The 25309-nt window shown below is 32.6% G+C and overlaps 1 protein-coding gene across 4 annotated transcripts in view; it reads right to left on the reverse strand.

The window, feature by feature from the left end:
* Nucleotides 1–1675: 1675 nt before the first annotated feature.
* Nucleotides 1676–25309, reverse strand: part of LOC139496426 (ubiquitin carboxyl-terminal hydrolase 8-like) — a 53057-nt gene continuing 29423 nt past the window's right edge. The window contains exons 10-27 of one of the 4 annotated variants that reach the window (XM_071285022.1): nucleotides 24930–25087; nucleotides 24572–24692; nucleotides 23556–23744; nucleotides 20244–20715; nucleotides 19446–19598; nucleotides 18731–18872; nucleotides 18019–18039; nucleotides 17473–17557; nucleotides 16641–16771; nucleotides 15836–15941; nucleotides 13863–13967; nucleotides 11966–12088; nucleotides 11398–11511; nucleotides 10692–10834; nucleotides 9132–9264; nucleotides 8182–8212; nucleotides 6988–7076; nucleotides 1676–4534 (exon numbers count right to left, since the gene is read on the reverse strand). In XM_071285022.1, the coding sequence (XP_071141123.1) occupies nucleotides 4463–4534; nucleotides 6988–7076; nucleotides 8182–8212; nucleotides 9132–9264; nucleotides 10692–10834; nucleotides 11398–11511; nucleotides 11966–12088; nucleotides 13863–13967; nucleotides 15836–15941; nucleotides 16641–16771; nucleotides 17473–17557; nucleotides 18019–18039; nucleotides 18731–18872; nucleotides 19446–19598; nucleotides 20244–20715; nucleotides 23556–23744; nucleotides 24572–24692; nucleotides 24930–25087 (2388 nt within the window). In that variant the 3' untranslated portion in view covers nucleotides 1676–4462. Of the gene's footprint in view, nucleotides 4535–6987; nucleotides 7077–8181; nucleotides 8213–9131; nucleotides 9265–10691; nucleotides 10835–11397; nucleotides 11512–11965; nucleotides 12089–13862; nucleotides 13968–15835; nucleotides 15942–16640; nucleotides 16772–17472; nucleotides 17558–18018; nucleotides 18040–18207; nucleotides 18229–18646; nucleotides 18668–18709; nucleotides 18873–19445; nucleotides 19599–20243; nucleotides 20716–23555; nucleotides 23745–24571; nucleotides 24693–24929; nucleotides 25088–25309 lie in introns of all 4 variants that reach the window. The other 3 variants (XM_071285024.1, XM_071285023.1, XM_071285021.1) reach the window with 3 other exon arrangements.

Consider the following 25309-nt stretch of genomic DNA (forward strand, 5'->3'; position numbering starts at 1 on the left):
AGAAGACATGTCACCAACCTTGGATACACCATTTTGACTCCAAGCCAAACAAGAAGACATGTCACCAACCTTGGATACAACATTTTGACTCCAAGCCAAACAGGAAGACATGTCACCAACCTTGGATACACCATTGTGACTCCAAACCATACTGGAAGACATGTCACCAACCCTGGATACATCATTGTGACTCCAAGCGAAACAAGAAAACATGTCACCAACCCTGGATACACCATTCCGACTCCAAGCGAAACAAGGAAACATGTCACCAACCCTGGATACACCATTCTGACTCCAAGCCAAACAGGAAGACATGTCACCAACCCTGGATACACCATTGCGACTCCAAGCCAAACAGGAATACATGTCACTAACCCTGGATACACCATTGTGACTGCAAACCAAACAGGGAGACATGTCACAATACATTAAAACACATGTGAGTCAACTTGTCTTTTGAATTTACATCATATACTTAATGATGATAGATAGGTGTTTAATGTTTAGTAGAACATGTTACATGCACATCAGGAAAGAAACATTTTAATGTGATATTCAAAAATATAAATCTAGCTAGACAAGCAACAGAAAGAGGTGTCATTGTATCATCATATATTACATTAAAATAATAAATTGTCTCATTGAATGTCATGGTAGAATGCTTATAACAACTGTCAAGATTCCAGTGATGAAGCAGGTTGTCTCATGGACTGTTATGGCTTATAAGCCAACAAGCATCAAATTCCAATTTTGAATATTTGGTTTGAACCAAGTTGTGATTAAATCCACAAGCTCCTCAGTGCTGCATCTGAAGTGAACATGGTACCATAAGACAGTTAACGCTTGGTTGACAAGCAGCAAATAAGATATGATAGCCTTAGAATTGACCTGGCATGAGATTCTGGACCTTGATCCTGGTTTTAAGTATTATACCATGACATTTCATGACCTGCTACATCCCTGGACCTTGACCCCTGGGTGTCGGCATTCTACCATAACAGTCCATGAGACAGCTTTTAAATATTAAAATCAGGAGATGTAAAATGCCAAAAATATGACAAAAAGTGCACATGTATGCTAATAACTTAAATGTATCCTCTTCTTATTTTGATTTTAAAAATCATTTGAAAGCTTAATAATGACTAATGAACCATGAAAGAGGTCATTCTTACAAGAAACCTGCCGGACAGACATGCACACCATACAATCATTCCATACATCAAATATAAGTAATCATTGACATCCTTGAAATGTGGACATGAAGACTTTGCAAAGATCCCTTTTACCAAATATAGTTTTCCTAGTATAGTTTACCCTGATAAAGGAGTATTTCACTTGACAAACAAGACAAACTATTTTTTAAGCCGTTGATTAAGCATGACAATGAGTTCAAGGACAATGGACATATGGCAGACATAAACCCAGTCACATAAGACATCTACATAGAGGTCTTCTTCCGTCTAAAATATTGAGTTTTATACAAATAGTTTACACTGCTGGCACAAATTGCAATCCCTATGTCTTGCTTTCTGCTAATTTCATTGTAGGCAAGATAGTAATAAGTGTTTCCCTACTGGTAAAATGAGAAAAAAATAACAAAACCGTAGTTAAGACAATATATGTTGTTCACCTGGTAAACTGCACAATATATGGCATTAATAAAAGTAGCATGATGTAAAAAATAGTAAGTTTTTAATTATTTCATTGAATAAATACATCTTCATTACATGATGATATGACAACAAAACACACAAATGATCAACCAATGAAATTCAATAAATGGTGGTCGTATGATATGCAAATCAACCAATGAAATTCAATATCTGTTGGTCATATGGTATGCCATGAACCAATGAAATTCAATAATAATAACAATTGGCCTTTCAAACCATGAAAATATATCAAAATGAAAAAGAATAGCAATCACATGTTTTAACTTGAATCAACCAAACCGATCAGTGCAAGAGATATATATAAGCAGTGAGTGTTTTGTCAATTGCAGCTTTTAATAAATCATTTATTGTATAACATAACAAGCAACGCCTCCGGGTGTGGGAATTTTTAGCTACAATGAAGACCTGTTGGTGACCTTCTGCTGTTGTTTTTTTTTGTTTTTTTCTATGGTCGGGTTGTTGTCTCTTTAGCACATTCCCCATTTCCATTCTCAATTTTAATATTAAAAAAATTCTAAACAAAGCTGTTGATATAAAAAAAGCCAAAAAAAATTTGAGAGTTACTTCACCTTATAAAGATGTTTCTTTTTATTTTGTAAAAGTGTGTTCAGAATACCTAGGACTGACATAATTTTTGCATGAGGAATCCGACTGATATTTGTATCACATTCTACTCCTGGCTATTTAATTTGAACATTGCTTGTAAATGAAGTGATTATAAATATACAAATTCTATAAATAGTATCATATTGGATAAATTCTGTCTATAAATAGTAAAACGGGGGATGAATACAATCTGTACAAAACAACAATAAATCTGCATAAAACTTAACAAATTAACAAAATTTAACAAATTATACATCAATATATCAATATATCAACAGAAAGGGGTTGGGTGGGAGTATTTACCTGCAGAAACCAGCTCACCTGTCATATTCTTGACAGCTCATAATAAATACAAGATATGATGCTACCCTTAGTATGATTCTAATTTAGAACAACTGTTTCTTATTGCAAAAATTGTCAGTTAGATCTGTCCACTATTTTTAAATATTAGTTCCATTGTTGGAAGGACTTTGGTTACTGAGTAGTCTAAGAAGTGTACCTTGATTCCTAGCCTGTCAATATCAAACCTGCTCATAGCAAGGTACACTAGCCTCTAATCTAAATTGTCTAGGATTATCAGTTTTTATGACCTGGGTCAGCAGTTCTCCACCTCTGGCAGCCAAGAGTGTTGAAGTGGCATTGAACACCCTCAATGAATCAATCAATGTACTACCAGGCTTTGTAGGTCTAAACTTCATTTCTGGTCAGCCATTTTAAAATGAAAAGAAGAGGAGGGGAGGGGATGGTATGGAAGGTAGAAGTTCCATTTTTGGACATGGTTGAGCTAATGAGGGTCTATTATGGTTTTATCTCTATTCCATATATGCAAATTAAACAGCTGTACAAAGAGCTCATAATACAAACATTTTGCATTTCAATGTTAGACAGCTGTTTATAATTGTCTAAAATAAAAATATATGAAACAAATACAAAATATATACATATGTAGCATAAATTATAACAATATTTATATTTGTTGAATATCTACAGGTTAAAATATAATTTACATAAAAACAATCACAGCTTATACAATAAATGCCATACTTTTATATGACGTTGTTAATTATATAGAAAACATGTCAAAACATAAGGTCTTATTCATCAAAAACTAATTCCTTGAACCATTAACTGTGGATTCAATATCATTTGTTGGATACCAATTTTTATGGGTTTCTTGGGTACAGGTGAACAACAAATTCAATTGTTCAATGAATTATATATTTTACATAGAAAAATTGATACCCACAAAAAAAATAAAGTGAATCTGCAGTATACTTATAAACCCAATAGATTATTGTTATTTCAATTAATACAGATCATAAGAAACAGTATTTATTGCTCTTTTCTCAAGCCTTTAAAGGGGTATGATCTATGACTTTGATAGAAATATATAAATGAAGAATGTATCCATGGGACACAGATGATTCCCTGCGTGCATATAATGTTATGAAGGGAGATAACTAGAGAACTTCCTGGGTGGAGAGTTGTCTCATTGGCGCTCATACCACATCTTCCTATATCTATTCTAAATTGATTTGTGTTTTATAGTAACAAGCATTGTATATAAGTTTCATAAAATTTGGTTGCAGTAAATAGTTATCAAAGGTACCAGGACTATAATTTAGTACGCCAGACGCGTGTTTCGTCTACATAAGACTCATCAGTGACGCTCATATCAAAATATTTATAAAGCCAAACAAGTACAAAGTTGAAGAGCATTGAGAATCCAAAATTCCAAAAAGTTGTGCCAAATACGGCTAAGGTAATCTATGCCTGGGATAAGAAAATCCTTAGTTTTTTCGAAAAATTCAAACTTTTGTAAACGGTAAATTTATAAAAATGACCACATTATTGATATTCATGTCAACACCGAAGTGTTGACTACTGGGCTGGTGTTACCCTCGTAAACTAAAGTTAAAGCGGAAACCAATGAATTTTTTTCTCTTGTTTTTAAAGCAGCATGACTACATGGTCTATGACATCATAATTGGAAATAAATTCAAGTAGGTTTTTTTTCTTTCCAAACAATTTCAAGATTGGAATAATGAACATTTTGGACCAAATTTGTGAAAATAAGCTTAAAAAACGTTTTTTTCAAATGCCTCTGAAAAGATTAGTAGAACACAACCCTCATTGAGTAGTTCACATGTTTTATATCTACTTTCAGAATATTGTCTCTGTGGTTAAAAGTTCTTCCTAAAATCTGGTGGTAGCAGGTCTATTGATGTGTAGTAAAGAACAAACGCTGCTGAACTCTGAAATAACAAAATATAGTAGTTATTACTCACAAATATATCTGAGGGCTTGAGAGGGGAGAGGGGGAGGTCATTCATTTCTAAAATGTTTCAATATTTAAGTAGTTTTTCTCTACTCCTTATATTTTAGCTCTCTTTATATCTATTGCCTTTTTTCTTTAATCTTTGTATCTAAGCAACCAATTATGTTCTATTCTTCAAAATCCTCCTGGATACCCTGCCCCCCCCAAAAAAAAATATAATTGAAAAAAATCAACTGGTTCAGGGGCAGATCCACCCATTTTTAAAAGGGAGTTCCTACCCAGGATAACAGTGGAGGGGGCTGGGTGTTCCAACCATATGTCGTCTTTCAAAAGCATTAATTGTAATAAAAAGGGCGGTTCAACCCCCCCTAAAAAAACCTTCCCTGGATTTGCCACTGTTCTAGTCTATGAGATAATCAAAGAGCAGATTGCTCTGAGGGATACAATTGCCATTGTTTTCATTGATGATACATGTATTAGTATTATTTTCAAAAATAATTCAAATGCACGTGTAAAAATTTTGCTTGTAAAATGTAATTTACGTAATCTGAATAGTTATTTAACTTTAAAAATAGCCAATCCTCGATGCAAGTGTATGAACAATGGACTTATTGTGTTTTATTTTTGTACTATCAATTCCAAGTTTACTTTCCTACATGAATTCTAGGTGGAACCCCATTCCTAACTCTTTAAATATTTAATTTCCTTTGGTCAGTGGGCATGACTCCTTTTCTGTTTAAATTGCGATCGGTTTTAATATAATACGACATCTATCGACAGAACAAGTTAATTTTACTCGACATATCGTTGTTTGACGAAAGTTACTTACGGAAGGGAGACAACTCGAAGCAATAACATGGAAGACTCCATTTTGGGTGAAGGGGTGCTCTAGTTACACTGTAACGTTGTGGACTACATTTATTTTAATTTAAATGATGCATATGATTTAAAATTATGCAACAACAATAACCCTCAAAAAACAGACATAGAAAGGATCTTCAAATTAATCAATGGAGTGGGGAATCCAGACCAACCATTCAATCTGATACCCCTTCAAGTCAAGAAAACTTTACGCATGCGCATAATTACCTTAACAAACCCTAGACTTGTGATTTGTAGCAAGAACGTATATCAAATTTTAATTAAACAACCCCCATTTCTTTATGGAAGTATAATATCAAATATCAGTTTCATAAGGGTGACATATAAGAAAACTTTACTGAGTTCTTATATGACAGAAATAGATTTATCAATCCGAATTCAGAGAACTCTCGCATGTTATCAAAACTGGGGAATTCCCTCTGACGAATTTCTAAATTTATAAAAACACTAAATATAAATACTGCTTAAGGTGGTACCTAACACTACAGGGAAATAACTCTGTAAAATCAGCAGAACATTTTAATGACGTTGTGTTCTTACGGGAATATTAAGCTTCTCAATGATCAAAATTGTAGTTTGTCAAACTGCTATATAACCAGTGTAATTTTTCTGATTAAACGGTTGGTTCAAAGTTTTTGAAATTTTTATATTTTTGTTAAAGGGTCAAAGTAAATACTTTGACAAAATTTAATGAAAATTAAACGAGCCAAATTAATTTAAGTTAAAGTGATGGGTACCACCTTAATTCTGATTTTCCGTGTTGTTAAAAACATGCATACAAGTCAAGGGAAATATCGAAACATGAAACAGATAAACCATACATTTCCTCTGATGTTTTTCTAAATTTATAAAAACACTAAATATAAATACTACTTAATTCTGATTTTCCGTGTTGTTAAAAACACGCATACAAGTCAAGGGAAATATCGAAACATGAAGATTATGAGAAGAACATTATAGGACAGTTGTTTAAATTCAATTCTTTTGTTTTTTATACCATTTAAAGCAAGACAATCTCAATAATCTGAAATGTTCCTTGATGTTTAGAATAAAACGGTTGACATGAGGGTACTGTCCTGTGTCAATAGTATAAGTCTACAGATTGCTTAAAAGCAATCGTATCCCGAAAAACTTACCAAAGTGATCAAGATAAATCTTTAAAACTAATTCTAATAGTCATCTAAAAAAAAACTTATTTAAGCAAACTATATGTCAAGAACCTTTTCATTAGTTGTGTGATGTCATTGCTAATGTTATTCATTATTTGAGAATTTGGTTTAAAGGCAGATTTTTAATGTTTCTGTTAAACTTATTCACCACTAGAATAGACTGGGACGTCAATTTCAGACAAGAAATCATGATTTCTTTACTTGGAGACTCTTTCAGGCTTGTTTGATATGTTCTGTGCCTATTTTCCAAATTATCACCATTCTTAAAATCTTGACGTACAACCAAAAAATTTCAGACATTGACCTGTAATTGTATCTATTGTTGAAGACAGTATGTTGCCTTCTGGAGGTCTTAATGTTAGTTTTGATATATTCTTACCTTTACATCTGATTCTGACATATCATAAACTTGCTCATCATCATATTTATACCACCGTTTGGTACAGGGATTCCTACAGAAAGCTGTATCTGTATAAAATATAAATACAATGTATTAGTTAAACCATAATTGTGTACATTTTCTTACTACAGGCAAAAAGTTGGAAGGTTATAGTAAACATTTTACCATGAATGATAGCAACAAGGGCCAAACTGTGGTAAAATTATTATAAATTTAAGCTGCCATTAATTATCTCTATTCTAAGGGCTGTTCAAGAAAATACCGTCTCCCCCCTTCAGGGCCTTTTATCATCATGATAATGTGATGCTATTTGAATTGGTTTTCTTATAGATTGAGTTATGGATGTGATGCTATAATTTTTAGAAACAAGATGGTATTTCAAATTTCCCTGATAACCAGGATGCTAAATGATATATTTTGGGACAACACTGCCCCCTTCCTCTCCTCCAGGGATTGGCATTTTTTTTAATTTAAGAATTAATTTAATAAATTTTGCTTTTATTAATTAAAGGAAATGGGATTTCAACAAATGGTTTTGTATATGGTTTCATGTTCTGATTTTTTTTATAATTCATGCATTCATGCATTTTCCTGTTAAATGCTTATTTTTCTGATGCCACAATTCGAGTCAATTGTTCAGCTAATATTGTATATCTATTATTGAAGACTGTATGCACTTTCGGCATAGTTTTGCTTATTTTTCTGACGCCACAGTCAATCATTCAATGATGAAACCTAGGATTATAGGATTATAGGATTAGGATGGGAACAGTCCAACAAATCATGACGTTGAAGATACATGTCAGCTGACATACATTATATTTCTATTTTACAACGGTTGTGAAGTCACAGTATCTGGAGAATATTTTTTTTTTTTTATGTTATCATATTTTATTGAAATCTGTACATTTGTTAGTTGAATACATCGAATACCGGTACCTTATCCCGGCCTCGTTAACATTAGTAAATAACAAGTATCTGGAGAATATCATATTAGCATCAAGAATAATTATAAACATGCTAATTCGTTCAGGGTTTGAAGAATGTTATATCTTAATCAAAAGTAAATATTGTTTAACATTTTTCAAATTATCAAAAGTAGATAAATCTTAATTAATGGGTTGAAAACCTAAGATCTTTTACTCTGCTGATTATTAATGTCAACCAACTTACAGTGTCCCCCGTCCATAGTGCCATAGTGATTCTGAAAAATAATAAAAACCACTTGTCATATACACAGTTTTATTTCAACTTGTCAACATAAATCATGATCCCCTGTACTTAGCAATTACAATTTACATAGATTCTACATTAATGTCAATTACTTACGAGATGATTTTAAATTAGGTACTATTATTAAATTGCAATATCTAAAATGCAAACTGAAGTTTCGGGTGTATTGTGTTTCCGCTAATTTCTAACTTATCAAAGATCCAATTCTACGTTTATTGAAACTTGAAAATTTGAACATTTGAAAAATTGAAAATTATTGCATATGTATCAGACAAAATTGTAGATCTTTTCCTCTGAAGATTTAATGAAAACCTCCAAGCTCCAAATTTCTGCTTGAAAATTGAATCAATATGATATAAAATCTACAATAACTCAATAAATTTTGGCTTCTTTGACAACTTTATTACTAGTGATCATGTTCAATGTATTTGCTTAGGTTAATGAGGATAAGAACGACCTCAGCCATACAGCGTCCATTAGTCTTTTTCCGGCTAATGTTAGAATCAAATTAGTTAAAATTTTATCGTCAATCTTCAAAATATACTAATTATGAATGGTCAGAAATCTCAAATATTTTACCGCTATCCTTATTTTTGGAAAGAATTTATTGTGATTCTTCATAATCAGTTGATTATTTCATGGTTGTAAAGAAAGTGCACATTTTGTTGTCATGCATCCAAAATTACTGTTACATCATTTGGCCTTTTTTTTACTGTTATTCTTCATGAAGGAACACCCATTACGACCCTTGTTAATACTTTTGATTCACTCTGGTTTTCTCTTTTCTGTGGATGCCAGTCACATGATCATTGCATGCCTAATTTACATTCAATTTTCTCTAGATTTATCATAAAGTAAAAGCTATGAATGAAAACAAAAGAACAACTTACAGATATACCATACAGATTGTATTTGCTCTTTGTTGTTGTCGGTGATTGCACAACAGAATCTAAATTAAGATTTTGAACAGGAAAGTCCACAAAAGAACTTATTTTCTGTCGCCACTGGCCTTCATAAACAAACCTATACAGAGAAAAAAATAATTAAGATTGACAAATAGAATGACAATTAGATAATAGTAAACGTTGACTCCTGTATTGATATAATAACTGAAATAATAAAATTGAGGTCAAGGTCAAATGCAACCAGAATAGATAAAATATGGTTGACCTTTCATCTATAATACTGAACTCAATGTAACAAATTTTCAACCCTCACAATGGGAGGGAATATTATAGGGTTATTGCATTAATATTGGGGAATATTGTTCCGAGTAGAATTTTATATTGCACGAGCTTGTGAGTGCAATATATGTTCTACGAGAGACATATTCCCCAATATTCATGCAATAACCCTTTTATTGTATAGAAATATGATATTTGAAAGTAAAAATTGTTTAAACTAAGATTTTGTTGTTGATGACGTCATGAATTTTGAAGATTTATCGCACCAGTGCAATATTGGAATTTATTGCACGCTAACTTTTTGAACTTTATGTGGGAAATATTATATTGCTTTGCAATAATACAAGTTTTTTCTAAGTTATTCTTCCTAAAAGAAATAAAATATTTTGTTAAGTTTTATTTTCTTACCTAAAATAAAGTTTAATGCAATATTTATGGATTATCATTGAACATCTCAATACGATTAATTATTCTTGCTTGAGCCAGTACGTTGAAAGTGAGAAAAGCAATTGAGTTGAGATGACCAATAATAATCTGTTTATCACTATTTTACATATGACAACGGGCACGAACGCCCTTAGTTTCTTGTGATAATTTTTCATATCACTCTACTCTGCTGAGAAAGGAAACAATTATCAGTCAGTAAGATGGAAGGAAAATTTCGTAAAAATAGCGATAAAAGTTTTATTTCCATTTACATTCTTTTGTTATAAAAATTAATTGTAATTTTTTTTTATTGGAACCAACTTTCAGAATCAAATGATTTACAAAAGACTTTAATTTGTTGATGGTGTTAGATTTTTTAAAACTAGATGTACATAAAAAATCAGTGTTATGTTCAAAACAATAGTTACACCAGGTCAAGTTTGGGGAGGGTTGAGATCATGCTAACATGTTTAACCCCGCCACATTCTGTATGTATTTACCTGTCTCAAGTCAGGAGCCTGTAGTTCAGTGGTTGTCGCTTGTTGATGTGTTACCTATTTGTTTTTAGTTTATTTTTTGTACATAAATTAGGCCGTTATTTTTCTCGTTCAAATTGTTTTAAATTTGTCATTTTGGGGTCTTTTATAGCTGCTCATGTGGAAAGGGCTTTTCTCATTGTTGAAGGCCGTACCGTGACCTATAGTTGTTAATTTCTGTGTTATTTGGTCTCTTGTGGCGAGTTGTTTCTGTTTTACACACAAATTTCCTTCTATAAGCTTTACAATTAATTGAAGTTAATTTAAGTTAAAGAAGGTTTTGACATAAAATCCATCACTTTACCTGTTTAGTCCAATCAGAAGAATTCTGGGTAATTTCCAGATATCAATCTTCTTGACCGAGTCTCTATCTACTTTACACCGAGGACAGCGCCACCTGGAACTTCCTGTCATCTTCTCTAATTTGAGAAATTGCCGCAGACAGTCCTGTTACAATATTAAACCAATCAAACAGCTGATATTAACATCTTTTTCCCATGTTTCCCAATATGATGTTTACATTAGACTCTTTTTTTCACAAGGAGACCTCAACAAATGAAAAATTAAGTCAAACATCTTTTTTTCTATTTGTGTTTTCCGACAAAAAGTTAACAGAATTAAAGCAGTGACTTTTGAATGTGAAAACCTATTTAAAATATTTAATTTTGTAGATTAAAAGGTCTGCCTTGTACTGCAAATCAAATTTTATTTCGATTATAACTCAGTGCATTTAGGCGATTGTGTTCCTGAGTCCTATCCTTGTGGGGTTTGAAATTTTGAGGATGATTGTTAATGTGACTTAGAATTTAATCAATTAGTTACTAGATATGGTGTTTTGAGTATTATTTTGTAATTTGAGGACTGAACAGACCTGAACAGTGCCCAAGGTGGCATTTAACACCAATCATCAATCAATCTGAGTACAGAGTAAAGTTTTATAAAATAGATTGTTTGCTATGAATTTGTTATATGCAATTACTTAGCACATTGATCACAATAAATTTACTTACATTAAGTGTGCATCTTGATCCTGATGGGATCGGTAACGACAGGTACATAAAAGCTTGAAATGTAACGGACTGTTTTCTGCATGTCAAACACATTAAGGTAGACTTTAACTGTCCCTAAAAATATGATATAAATTGCAGACACAAGACTTATTTCAGGGTTCCTGAGCTACAAAATGTACATCAAAGTTGAAATTAAAAACATACAAGCATAATCAAAATGAATATATTCTTATTCCTTTTCCATCTTGAATTATTTCCCAAGGTGTATATATAATTTTTTTTAATAGATATGTTTCCTTTCTCAATTTTATTCCTTCAAAGTCTTTTAATATAGTCAAACCTGCTTAAGAGACCATCTTTATTAAGCAAAAACCTGTGTTAATTATAAGACCATTGAATTAAGATTCCTCTGTAATGCATTTCTTATAGATTGAACATGTATTAAATGACTCCCTGTCTTATGAGAACTTTTTTTTCCTTATCTCCCTCTCTTAAAACAGGTTTCACTGTACTACAATTTACTAAACAAGAGTTGATCTTACTAGATTTCAATCTTTAATTGCCTTACCTGAAACAGTTCAACAATAATGGATTCATGTAACATACGATGATGTTTCCATGACAACTCAGCATTCACATGATCAGGTAAATTATCATTGTCTTGTTCTGGAATCTTTGGTCGTATTTTAACCTGGCAATAAAAAGTATGATATTTACATAATCATGGTTCTCAAATTCACTAAAAAAATGTTAATAATTTGGTAAACCAGCTGAGTTTTGCAGAATTTTTTTTTGCTTTCACCCCTTAGTAGCCAATTTCTTGTACTTGTTTGGCTGTATAAATATTTCGATATGAGCGTCACTGATGAGTCTTATGTAGACGAAACACGCGTCTGGCGTACTAAATTATAATCCTGGTACCTTTGATAACTAATAAGCAATCTAATTTTACTGATTTTCAAATTTGTTTGGTGTAATTAAATAACGAAAGATCCAAGTTTAAAACTTCCTATGAATTCATCATATTTGTGGGTACCAATTTTGATGAACATAAAAAAAAATTGTGCTTTCGTGGATTCTTGATTTTGTGGTTTTGCAAAAGTTTTCTTACAAACTAATAGGAAAAGTATACTTGGTTAAAGGTTGAATTTCATGGTTGGCATCAACAAATAAAATCTGTTAAAATATGTACTTGTATTTTTGTCCATCTGAGGAGTTAAGCCCTTTTCAACTGATTTTTATAGTTCATTCTTATTCTGTACTGTTATACCACTGTGACAGGTTAGGGAGAGGGTTGGGATCCCGCTTACATGTTTTACCCAGTCCCATTATTTATGTATGTGCCTGTCCCAAGTCAGGAGCCTGTAATTCAGTGGTTGTCGTTTATTTATGTGTTACATATTTGTTTTTTATTCATTTTTTTATGCCCCACCTACCATAGTAGAGGGGCATTATGTTTTCTGGTTTGTACGTCTGTCTGTCCGTTCATCTGTCTGTCCGTTTGTCTGTCTGTCCGTTTGTCCTGCTTCAGGTTAAAGTTTTTGGTCAAGGTAGTTTTTGATGAAGTTGAAGTCCAATCAACTTGAAACTTAGAACACATGTTCCTTATGATATGATCTTTCTAATTTTAATGCCAAATAAGAGTTTTGACCCCAATTTCACGGTCCACTGAACACAGAAAATGATAGTTAGGGTGGGGCATCCATGTACTGGGGACACATTCTTGTTATATAAATAAGGTCGTTAGTTTTCTCATTTTAATTGTTTTAAATTGTCATTTCCAGGCCTTTTATAGCTGACTATGCGGTAGTTTTCTCATTTTAATTGTTTTAAATTGTCATTTCCGGGCCTTTTATAGCTGACTATGCGGTATGGGGTTTGCTCATTGTTGAAGGCCATACGGTGACCTATAGCTGTTAATTTCTGTGTCATTTTGGTCTCTTGTGGAGAGTTGTCTCATTGGCAATCATACCACATCTTCTTCTTTTTTTATAACCAATGAATAATAATGAATAAACAGTAGTACATATGCACTTAGGTCTTTTTAAGAATTATTAGATTATAAGCATTTGGGAGGCCAACTAAAACAAAGTTGAAGATTATTGAAAAAACAACAATTCCCCAAAGTTTTTTTCAAATCTTGCTAAGGCTATTCCAATTTCTCATTTTTTATATAAACTCGATGGTGATTTGTCTGTTTAAATTATTTTACACATATATGGAAGTTTTTGACTGGCTATACAGCCCTTGCACGGTTGGATATTTTACACTACCGTAGTCATTTTGGGACCTTTTATAGCTTTCTGTTCAGTGAAAGCCAAGGCTCAGTGTTGAAGGCCCTACTTTTTTGTTTTACTTATTGCTTACTTTTTATACATTGTGACTTGGATGGAAAGTTGTCTCATTGGCAATCATACCATATCTTCTTATTTATACTAATTTATCCTTATTACAATAAATCATACCTTATTAAGTCCTTCATGTAAGGCGTCTAACAGAAACGTTAGGAACTCTTGTGAATCTTGCTGGTCATTGCCTGCAAACATAGGCTGATGTTTTCCTACAGTCACCTACAATATATATATTTATGTTCTATGTTGTGATGTTACACTATTGTTTCAGATAAGGGAGAAGGTTTGGTACCATTAAAATGTTTAATCCCGCTGCAATTATTTGCACCTATCCTAAGTCATAAATCTGATGTTCAGTAGTTGTTGTTTGTTTTAATATGTGGTTCATAAGTGTTTTTTATTTCTCGTTTTTTATATAGATTAGACTGTTGGTTTTCCTGTTTGAATGGTTTTACACTAGTAATTATGGGGCCCTTTATAGCTTATTGTTTGGTGTGAGCCAAGGTTCTGTGCTGAAGACCGTACTTTGACCTATAATGGTTTACTTTTATAAATTGTTATTTGGATGGAGAGTTGTCTCATTGGCACTCATACCACATCTTCCTATATCTATAGACAGTACATCTCCTTCACTGAGGTGAACACTTGTACTTTGTGTATATTTCTGAGATATCTTCTCTCATGTGTAAGTTACTTCTGAGATATCTTCTCTCATGTGTAAGTTACTTCTGTTTAATCTCAATCTCTTTTTAGGTAAGTTATCAAAATTAATTTTTCTTGGCGAATTATTTTATTGATTTGCAATGTTTATACATTATTGTTTGCCCTGATATCTACTGTAAGTTAAGAAATTATTGTGGGGTTTTCATTCATGTATTGCGATTAATGTGATTGAGTGAGTAATGCAATAAGAACTGGCATTCTGATATCTGAAACATATATTTGAATTCAATTATTCCTAAGGCTGAGTGGTCTAAGTAGTTACTACTGTAATCACTAGCCAGCCGACACTGAGGGTGTGAGTTTGAAACTCGCTCGTGCTGGTACACTTGATTAAAATCTTAACTTACTAGGATTGTCAGTTTTCCTATCGAAGGTAGGGAGTTTTTTACTCAGTCTCCTCAGTTAATAAATACTGGCAGCCACAAAATATCCCAATAAGCGTTGATTAATAGTGGCTTTCAAACACAGAATCAATTAATCCTGAAATCACACAGGGGTTAAGAAATTTTGTTATAACTCACTAGCCCAGGGCTAATTGGTTGAAAGATTTTACTAGCCCTGTTGGAAGAACTACTAGCCCAACAAAACTGACCTGCTAGCCCTAGTATGCATTTCAAATTCAGAGTTTGCTGCAATAAATTATATAAACTTAACAATTTTTTATCCATTCACGGCATTGTACAGTAGATTTTTGCAAATTGGATATTCAAAACTTATATCAGCAAAAAATATTCCATTACCATATATATATATTCAATTAATCGATAATTGAATATTCACTGAAAATTCTGATATAATGAGTTGACCAAATCCGGGGGTATGTAAAAGGATTGGAGGGAGTTTTATCAGATACAATAGCATCATCACGGTTGTGTAAAAGAATTATCAGCAACATGTTTCAAAATATCTGACAAAAGTCAGGTTTCTGCTGTCAAAAGGGATTCACATTTATATTGCAATAAATTAATCAGAAGGAGGTAAAATCAGGTTGCATAAGCAATGTACAATACCACCCCCTGTACTGTCACATCGATATTGAAAGTACAAGATCCACCCAGAGTTATTTGTTCTATTTTAAAACTGTACAAAATCAGTTCAAATTCTGGGAATCCCGGATGACGTAGTTGAATCTGATTGGATAAGATAGAAAAAGTGATGAGGGGATTTTCCCCTTTCAATTTTAGAAACGCCAAGAATTTTTTGTTACTAGTCCGTCGGGCATTTTTGGTTACAAGTCTTGGTTGCCCGAGGTCTAAATGTTGTAGTCCCGGGCGTCGGGCTAGTGGATTTCTTAACCCCTGTCACAATAAACAATCTTGCGATTTTTTTTTAATATGACCTTGAATTCGATAAGTTATACTAACCTTGAAATCTCTTGGAGTTATACATTTGTATTGCCCTGTCCAAAGATTTTTAACAATGACAGCAAAATCGTCAGCAACCTCTCCATGGCTACCAAGTTCACTCTCTCTGGAAAAAAAGATGTAAGAAATGACAGTTTTGTTTTTTGAAGAGTTCTCACTTTTAATAGGATATTTGATTGTGGCAACTCTTCACATTCTGTTAGGGAGCAACCATTTGACTTGAAGGGGGAAGGGTATGGTTTTTTGTCTGAGTCAGAATTTTTTTCATGCAAAGCACAAACATTTATTTTGGTTTTTAGATGCTATCAATCAAATTATTTCTTTTTTCAAAATTTAACACTATAAGTTATGGGAAATCTGGGTTCAGAATCTACTTAACTTCAATATTTTTGGTCATCAAATTGAGGATCAGAATATTTTTTACATCGTAAATTGAGGATAACTAGTATTTTGTTGGCTATTTGATTTTTAGGTTCTTCCCATGTCTACGTTTCGTATAAACATATCAATAATTTGTACTTTGATTAAAATTGAAATTCGTAATTCACCCGTACCCACTAAATTACGAAAATTGGTATCCCGTAAGTAATAATGAAAATAGAGAAGACGGAACTAAGTTGAGAAACTTGTGTCTAATCCATTTGTTTTGAAAAATGAAATATGTTTAAATTAAATTGATGAAAATGTCAGGAAAATATCACCAGCAGAAAAAAATCATTAAATTCTCTATTTAAAAATAAACTATCTTCCTTCCTATTTACATCATACAGGTAACTATCTTACTATCTGTAAATAAGGAACTTACCTATTTATATCATACAGGTAACTATCTGTCAGGAAGTAGGTCACCAATGGGGAGCAGTTATTTAGGCACTGTATTGTAGAATTCATGTAACATGTGTTACCTAGATTTCTCAATCCTGTCAAGGCTCGTCCCTGGAAAAAATAAAATAAATCCTATTTTAAATTTGCTTGCACAGAACACATAATACGTTTTCTAATTACTGGAGATTTAAAGTGGTCATTCAATATCTTGATAAGGACATCATTAGTCTGTTAACACTGAGATTGAAAGTTCAAACCTCACTCCTGGCAAGGTGCTTATGACTCTAAATTAAATTGACTACTTAAAAATATGACCTCCCACAATTGAAAAGCATGCTAAAGGATGTTAACGGGTGCTGGAGTTTCTCGCTACAATGAAGATCCATTGGTGGCCTTTGGCTGTTGTCTGCTCTATGGTCGGGTTGTGGTCGCTTTGACACATTTGCTATTTCCATTCTCAATTTTACAATAAGTTGATTTATATAAATTTATAAATTGAATTCAAGGTAATCACTCAATTAGACTTACTTACATCAAACTAAAACTATGAAAGTTTGATTGTCTTTATAAGTAGCAAAATATATATATAATTAAAATTCAGAAATTATTGCAAGATTTTTGTTAATGCCAAAAATGTAACAAGGTGAGTATTACAATGATAATAATTCCCATTCTACAATTGTGTTACATATCTTTGCATACAGCTCTTCCTAGAACTATTTTCACATTTTGGTCTTTCATGTCAAAATCACAATAATTTCTGAATTAACAGTATCTACCATGTTATCAAAGGTTAGATAATGGATACCTACCACATTGCCATACACAGGATTTAAGTTCCTGATCCTTGCTGCTTGTTTCTGAGGTGATGGTCTGTTCGCCTCTGGAATCAATTGTCTGAAACAACAAGTAATTGTATTATTGGTGTCATCTTTTTCCTGAATTTGATCATTAGATTCTTCATTCACTAATGGAGCAGGAACTTCTTACCCTTCTAAAGCACATGAGATCACCCCTGTTTTAGGGTTTAATTGTTGTTTTTTTATGTGTGTTTTATAGAATTTTTGTCTTTTCTTTGCCATGATTACATTAGTCTCTGTTTGACTTATAAGTATTGAATCTCTCTTGATGTTTCTTTGGCCTTTTTCATATGAATCCATACTAGGTCTCTATGATAATGACCTTTAATCCCATAGGATGTACTTAGGTGAGGTTTTGAAATTTTTGCCAGATGTTCGGACTACTTGTTTTTTTCCAATGATACCTATACTGGGTTACAATGACATTTGACCTCACATTTGTGCTGGTTTACTGATCTATCTATACTGAGTTTCTATGACAATGACCTTTGACCTTACCTTTGTGCTGGTTTACTAGATCTATCTATACTGAGTTTCTATGACAATGACCTTTGACCTCACCTTTCTGCAGGTTTACTAGATCTATCTATACTAAGTTTCTATGACAATGACCTTTGACCTCACCTTTGTGCTGGTTTACTAGATCTATCTATACTGAGTTTCTATGACAATGATCTTTGACCTCACCTTTGTGCTGGTTTACTAGATCTATCTATACTGGGTTTCTATGACAATGACCTTTGACCTCACCTTTCTGCAGGTTTACTAGATCTATCTATACTGAGTTTCTATGACATTGACCTTTGACCTCACCTTTGTGCTGGTTTACTAGATCTATCTATACTGAGTTTCTATGACAATGACCTTTGACCTCACCTTTGTGCTGGTTTACTAGATCTATCTATACTGAGTTTCTATGACAATGACCTTTGACCTCACCTTTGTGCTGGTTTACTAGATCTATCTATACTGAGTTTCTGACAATGACCTTTGACCTCACCTTTGTGCAGGTTTACTAGACCTATCTATACTGAGTTTCTATAACAATGACCTTTGACCTCACCTTTGTGCAGGTTTACTAGATCTATCTATACTGAGTTTCTATAACAATGACCTTTGACCTCACCTTTGTGCAGGTTTACTAGATCTATCTATACTGAGTTTCTATAACAATGACCTTTGACCTCACCTTTGTGCAGGTTTACTAGACCTATCTATACTGGGTCTGAGTGGTGTTACTTTGTCTTCCTCTTCCATCATTTTAGCGATGTTTGGTGATGAGTTAGACCGTGACAGACCTCTCTTTGATGTAGTAGGTTCATCTTTCAATTTTGTTGTGTACTTGCCTGCTGCTGTTAAATAAAAAATAATTCTAATTTATATTCTATTATATTAATTTGTCTGTAATTCTTAACCTTATTATTTTCTTACTAATGAGTTGATCATTTTTTTTTATAATCAAAATGTGGTTCATTTGATCTCAGTACTTCATTGGTAAAAGTTCAATTATGATGTCATGTGTTCTTGCTTTTCTCTGAATTTGCTATTCTGGCATCATGAAAAAGGAGACAATGCGTGATGAATTTCACATTAAAAGTACATATAATCTTAACAGTATAAATATTTGAAACGTTCTGCAAGAATGAGTTTTAAATTTGATGGTGGCTGCTTAACGCCCAGTGGCAAATTAATATGCATATTCAGGAAGAGAACATGTTCATGTTATATGAATATCAACCCTGCTTTTTAATAGACCAACACGCTGAGCAGGATTTAAATGTGCTAGTTCACAAGGTAAAAGTCCTCAGGAAGACAGGTTACCATTATTCTGAGCTTGCCAGTCTTGGCTCTTACTCCTAAATGTCATGTGCCTGGAAGCAGCAAATACCAATTTTTATTGAAAGTCTAAAGTTTAAAGTGTTTACCTGGTAATTTGATTTCTGTCTGTGGAGGTTCCCACTGTGTGGTTCCTCTGTTGTGATTTATATAGTAATATCTATGAGTTGGACCGTCTAAACGTTTCTCCCAGCCGGTTGGTAAGTTAGGTGAGGGTATTGTTTTTATCTTCGGACTTTCACCTAAAATAAAAAAATAAAAAAGTTGACAAGCAATTATATAATATTATGAAATAATGACATCTCATACAAATCCCATTTTGTAATTTCAAGTCTGTTTGTGAGGAAAAAATGTTTATTTGTGGATATTTCATTTCGTGTTTTTTTGCAATGCATTTATCATTGAACATATAAATTGATGGTTTACTTATACCCAAGAAATTTATAAATAATAATGTATTTACACATTTTGTAATTTCAAGTAGGTATGTGGAATGAGGAAACAATGTTTATTTGTGGATATTACAGGCAATGTATTTTGAGTTGAACATATAAGTTGATGCTTTTGAACTTTTTTGGATTCGAGCGTCACTGATGAGTCTTTTGTAGAGGAAACGCGCGTCTGGCGGATATACAAAAGTTAGTCCTGGTATCTATGATGAGCTTATTTACCTATACCCATGAAAATGTATGAATAATAGTTAATTTTCAGTACATAAAGATTTGACTAAGTACTCCTATGTTTATGTACATTGTCGAAAAATATTAAATTTATTTGTATGAGCTTCAGAAACAGGACAAAAAGCGAGGCTCGCTGAAAATGAACTGGTTCGCAAAAAGAAAAATTTACATTAACTCATTAACTCATGCTCAACATGGAAGACTTACCTTGAATAAGCTTGAGTTTTTCCTCAGCCTCTCTCCTTGCCTGATCAGCTCTTGCCTTCTCCTCTGCTTCTTTCTTTGCCTTGTCCTCTGCGATCTTTCTTGCCTGTTCATCCCTTGCCTTTTGTTCTGCCTCTCTCCTTGCCTGTTCGTCTCTTAACCTTTGCTCAGCTTCTCTCTTTGCCAGTTCATTCTTAGCACGTAGCTCAGCCTCTTTTCTTGTCTGCTCTACTTTTGCCGCTTCCTCTGCTATTTTTGCCAGTCGTCTCCTTTCAGTTTCTTCTTCTCTCAGTTTTCTATCTTTCTGTTCTTTTGTCTTTCTCTCATGAGCCTCCTTTTCTTCTCTTTCAATAGCAAGCCTATCTTCCTCTTGTCTTTTTACAGCATCTTGTTTTTCCTTTGACTTTCTATTTTCTTCTAGTCTTTTCAGAGATTCTTCTTTGCTCTGTGTTTCCTTTAAACTTTTTTCTTCTTCCTTTAATACATATAAACAGTTCAATGTGCACAGCTGGAACATATACTGTGGATTCATTAATATTTGTTGGATACCAATTTTCTTGGATTTTCTGGGTACAAGGGTACCACAAATTTAAATGTTCATTCAATTACAAATTTTCAAAAGGAATGTATATAGAGTAGGGTGCTCATTTTCGCCATATCTTTCCATGTTTTCTACAGTTTATGTTCAGGTCTATATGTTTTTGAAGTAAACTGATATTTCTATATGAAGATAACTTCAAATGCAAAACATTCATAAGCTTGAAAACATGTTTGTTTGAAAATAATCATCTGTAAAGTTAGATTAAAAGGTGTTTGAAATTTCCTGAAGTTTTGTCAATGGGGGACACATATTCGCCGTTTTACACATCTATTTAAAACCAAATAACTGCAGCTTTATATAATATTTATCAAATAAATTTCATTATAGATGAACAGCAGACATTTCAAAGGTGTAAAAAAACAGAAATTTAGGCCAATCAGTCAAAAAAATGCTAAGAAAAAAATCTATGAAAATCCTGTTTTTCATTCAGGAAATTGACCGAAAATCGTTGTCCGTTTTTCGATCTTTTGCAGTAAGGCCAGACTTTTTATTTTATCTGTTTAACGAGAAAATTTGTAAAAAATTAGGGTCGAGGGGGCGAAATAAAAAAAAATAAAAGTGCAAAATTGGTCCAGTCGACACTAAAAATAAAATTAAAACCATTATAAGTGACTTTTTTTTTTTTTTTTTTAGAATTTATCAAAATACAAGAACAATGAAATGAGAACAGACCAGTATATTAACCCAGAGAAATATAAATACATATAGTTTATATATGTCTTTGGTTAACCCTTCTATTAATATAAACATAAAAACTATGTTTTGATTCTGTATTTCCACTAATATAGATCCATGACACCACTCAAATATATATCAACCTCGCTGCATATACACTATATATGTATATACCAGTCACCCAGTCAGGAACCTCTTAGTGTATGCAGAGACATATGTATGTCTCTGGTGTAATAGTCCCAGAGTTAAGCAACTTTAACCTATAAATTGAAACAATGCTTATACATGGAAATATATACATTAATCAAGAAGATCTAACCAAAAGTATGTTAATGCGTGTGGAATGCGTAATTTTCCCTTTTGGAATAAATTTTTGTCTGTCAGCAGTGCCATTCATGCGTCTGTAGTCATTATCGCAAGAATCCGGATTTCGGTCATAGCAGGTCCGTTTCCGATGAAATCTCGATTCCAATCCGTAGTTCTACAAATTTAAATGTCGGACGAAGAAAAATTTACAAAAATAAACGGTGTTTGATACGCTATTTGGAAAGGAATATGACGTTTCTAATGCAATACATGGATGACAAGTTTACTGTAGGCTAATTTCATCAAGTTCTAATAACTGATTTTGCTGAAAGTTAGAATGATTTGATGTACGCTCTCGTGTAACAAGTATGAAAAGCATGCCACCAGCTTAAACATCTTTTAGAAGAAAATATATCGTTTATGCCTTGAATTTCTTTACTTTTAAATGAAAATTGCTGTTTCATTGACTTGGTAAAAATTAAATATTACCGATAACGAAATTGACTGAAAGCGTGAGTATCGTGAACAACACATTTAATTTTTTTCTGAGGATTTCGTAACAGTCGGCGGGAAAAATAATAATAAAAGTAAGAAGCACTACTTTTATTTTTATTCTAAAATCGGGAAAGGTGGAGTCGGCGGATCTCGTTAAACAGATAATAAAAAAAGTCTGCCGTAATTTTGTTTAAGTTTAAAAAATTATCATATTTGTTATAAAATTATAATTTATTGGCATATTTCTTCCATTTCAGCCATCCTTTGAAGTGTTTACACCTCAAAATCATAAAACGGCGAAATTGTGTCCCCGCGAATATGGGCTCCCCACTCTAGATAGATATAGGAAGATGTGGTGTGAGTGCCAATGAGACAACTCTCCATCCAAATAACAATTTAAAAAAAAAGTAAACCATTATAGGTCAATGTACGGCCTTCAACACAGAGCCTTGGCTCACACCAAACAACAAGCTATAAAGGGCCCCAAAATTACTAGTGTAAAACCATTCAAACGGGAAAACCAACGGTCTAGGTCTAATCTATATATAATAGAAAAACGATAAACGAGAAACAAGTATAAATTACACAAACAAACGACAACTACTGTATATCAGATTTCTGACTTAGGACAGGTGCAAACATTTGCAGCGGGATTAAACGTTTTAATGGATCCAAACCTTCTCCCTTTGTCTGAAACAATAGCATAACATCACAACATAGAAAAACACAATGTTTTGCCCAAACCAGGAAATTAAATATCCACAATCATGCAAGTTTCCTAAAACTATAAAAAAAATTGGTACCCACGAAAATAAATGAATTCACAGTATATCATACATGTATGCCATCCTAATTTTATTCAAAGTCAGAAATTATTATGTAGATGTAAGAAGACATGGTATGAATGCCAATGAAATAACTCTCCATCCAAGCCACAATTTGTAAAAAGTTTACCATTATAGGTTTAAGAACAGCCTTCAACATTGAGCCATGGCTCACACTGAACAGTGAGCTTTAAATGTGCATTTTCCTACCTGCCCATTCTGGAAAAGTCACTGGTATTCATTCAAATTAAATTTTCTTATATTTCTAAGGTTTTGTATAATCATTTTTTATGATAATTAAAAAAGTCCATTCTGAAGGGTGGGACCAGGGAACATCTGATAGTTTTACCAGGTCCCACCAAGGATGAGTTAACATGTCAAAATTAATGTTAGTTTTAGTACAGATAAACCAACCAGTCTCATTTTCCTCAGTTCTTCTATCTTTGTTTTGAGTTCTCTCTGTTTGAGTTCGTGAAGTTCTATCCCCATAGATTCTTCCTCCATTTGAAGTCGTCTGGCTGTTTCTTCTGCCAGCTTCAATTCAAAATCTTTCTTTTCCTCTTCTAACCTTGCCCTTGCTCTAGCTCTCTCAAGCTCTTCTTTCTGAAGGAAGATAAAAGGGACATGCTAATTTGATGAGTGAATCCCTTACTAATAATATAGTATATGGAAGTATAATATAGTACTGTAAATTCAGAAATTATTGCATGCATTTATTATTGCACTTTTGTCAGTTTTGACTTAAATGCGATATTAAATTTTACGATTTAGAGAAAAACCCTGTTAAATTCATATATAATATTTAAAATGCAAGCTCAAATGATTGTGTTTACAACTTTGTCGCATTTTTCGAAATAATAAAAACCTCGCAATAATTTCTGAATTTACAGTATATGGAAGTATTGGTAAGTAAACTCTATTATGGGTTATGCTCCTTGTTGAGGGTCATATGGCGACTTATGGTTGTTAATTTCTATGTCACTTGATCTCTGTGGAGAGTTGTCTCATTGGCAATTATACCACATCTTATTTTTATATTTATTATCTGCTGTTAAACATGTAAAAAAGAAATAATATTCTTTTTGAAAGTCCTAGGTAGGGTTCAACTGTGTGAAGATTCATCAATATTCATTTTGTCGTTAAGAGAAATATCACTTAAAAGGAAAGACATTGGAATCCCTATATACCAAATTGTTTCATGACTGCAATAATATAAATAAATGCTACTTAAAGTTTTGGATTTTTCCAATATCATTGAACAATTATCATACTCAAGACTCAGAAATCAACCAATCAAATTATTAATATTAGCTCAGCAGTTTCAGAGAAGATAAAATTTAAAATCTACAAAATGATAATTAATTAAATGACCTGCTATGGGTTAGATATGACCTGCTATGGATGGACAAAAATGTCATCTGATTAATTACCTCCTTTCCTTCCTCCAATATTCTTCTTTCTTCCTCTTTTTTCTTTCTCTCCTGTCTAAGTTTGTCTACTTCATCTTGTCTTTTCACTCTCTCATTCTCTATTGTCCTCAACTCTTGATTTCTGTAATAATAATTCACTTTACTGAAAGTGCATTTAAAAAGAAAATACAACTATATTTTACATTGATATATACATTTTTTTTGGTGAAAAAGTGTTTTATTTTTCAATTTAAAAGTTATAATCAGAAGATAAAATCATGTAATTTATCCATGTATACATGTGTACAAATTTGGTTTTATTTATAACTTTCTATTAACATGGGTCCTCCACCATATTTTGCTTTACATGTCTTTATACCTGATATTTTCTCCTCCAGAGCCTTTCATTTCTTCCTGTAACCCTCTCTTCTGTCTCATAAGATCAGCCAGATCTTTAGTTTGTTCTGATTTTTTCTGTTCTATCAATCTTAGTTTTTCTTCTTCATCTTTTAATCTCTCAATCCTTGCCTGTTGTTCCTAAATAAGACAAAAACGTAATGTAGAACAAATATAACAACAATACATTAATGAATTTTAATTTATCAATATTACAAGGGAGGTAATTTTTTGCCACTAGATTTTCTACTGAATCTATATACATCTGTCATGATAAATACTGCTATGATAATGACTTGACAATTCTAATACTGTAAATTCATTTATGCCTATCATGTGACTTCGCAATTATCACAATATTCA

Source organism: Mytilus edulis, chromosome 11 (assembly GCF_963676685.1).
Source record: "Mytilus edulis chromosome 11, xbMytEdul2.2, whole genome shotgun sequence".
In the NCBI taxonomy this organism is placed as follows: domain Eukaryota; kingdom Metazoa; phylum Mollusca; class Bivalvia; order Mytilida; family Mytilidae; genus Mytilus; species Mytilus edulis.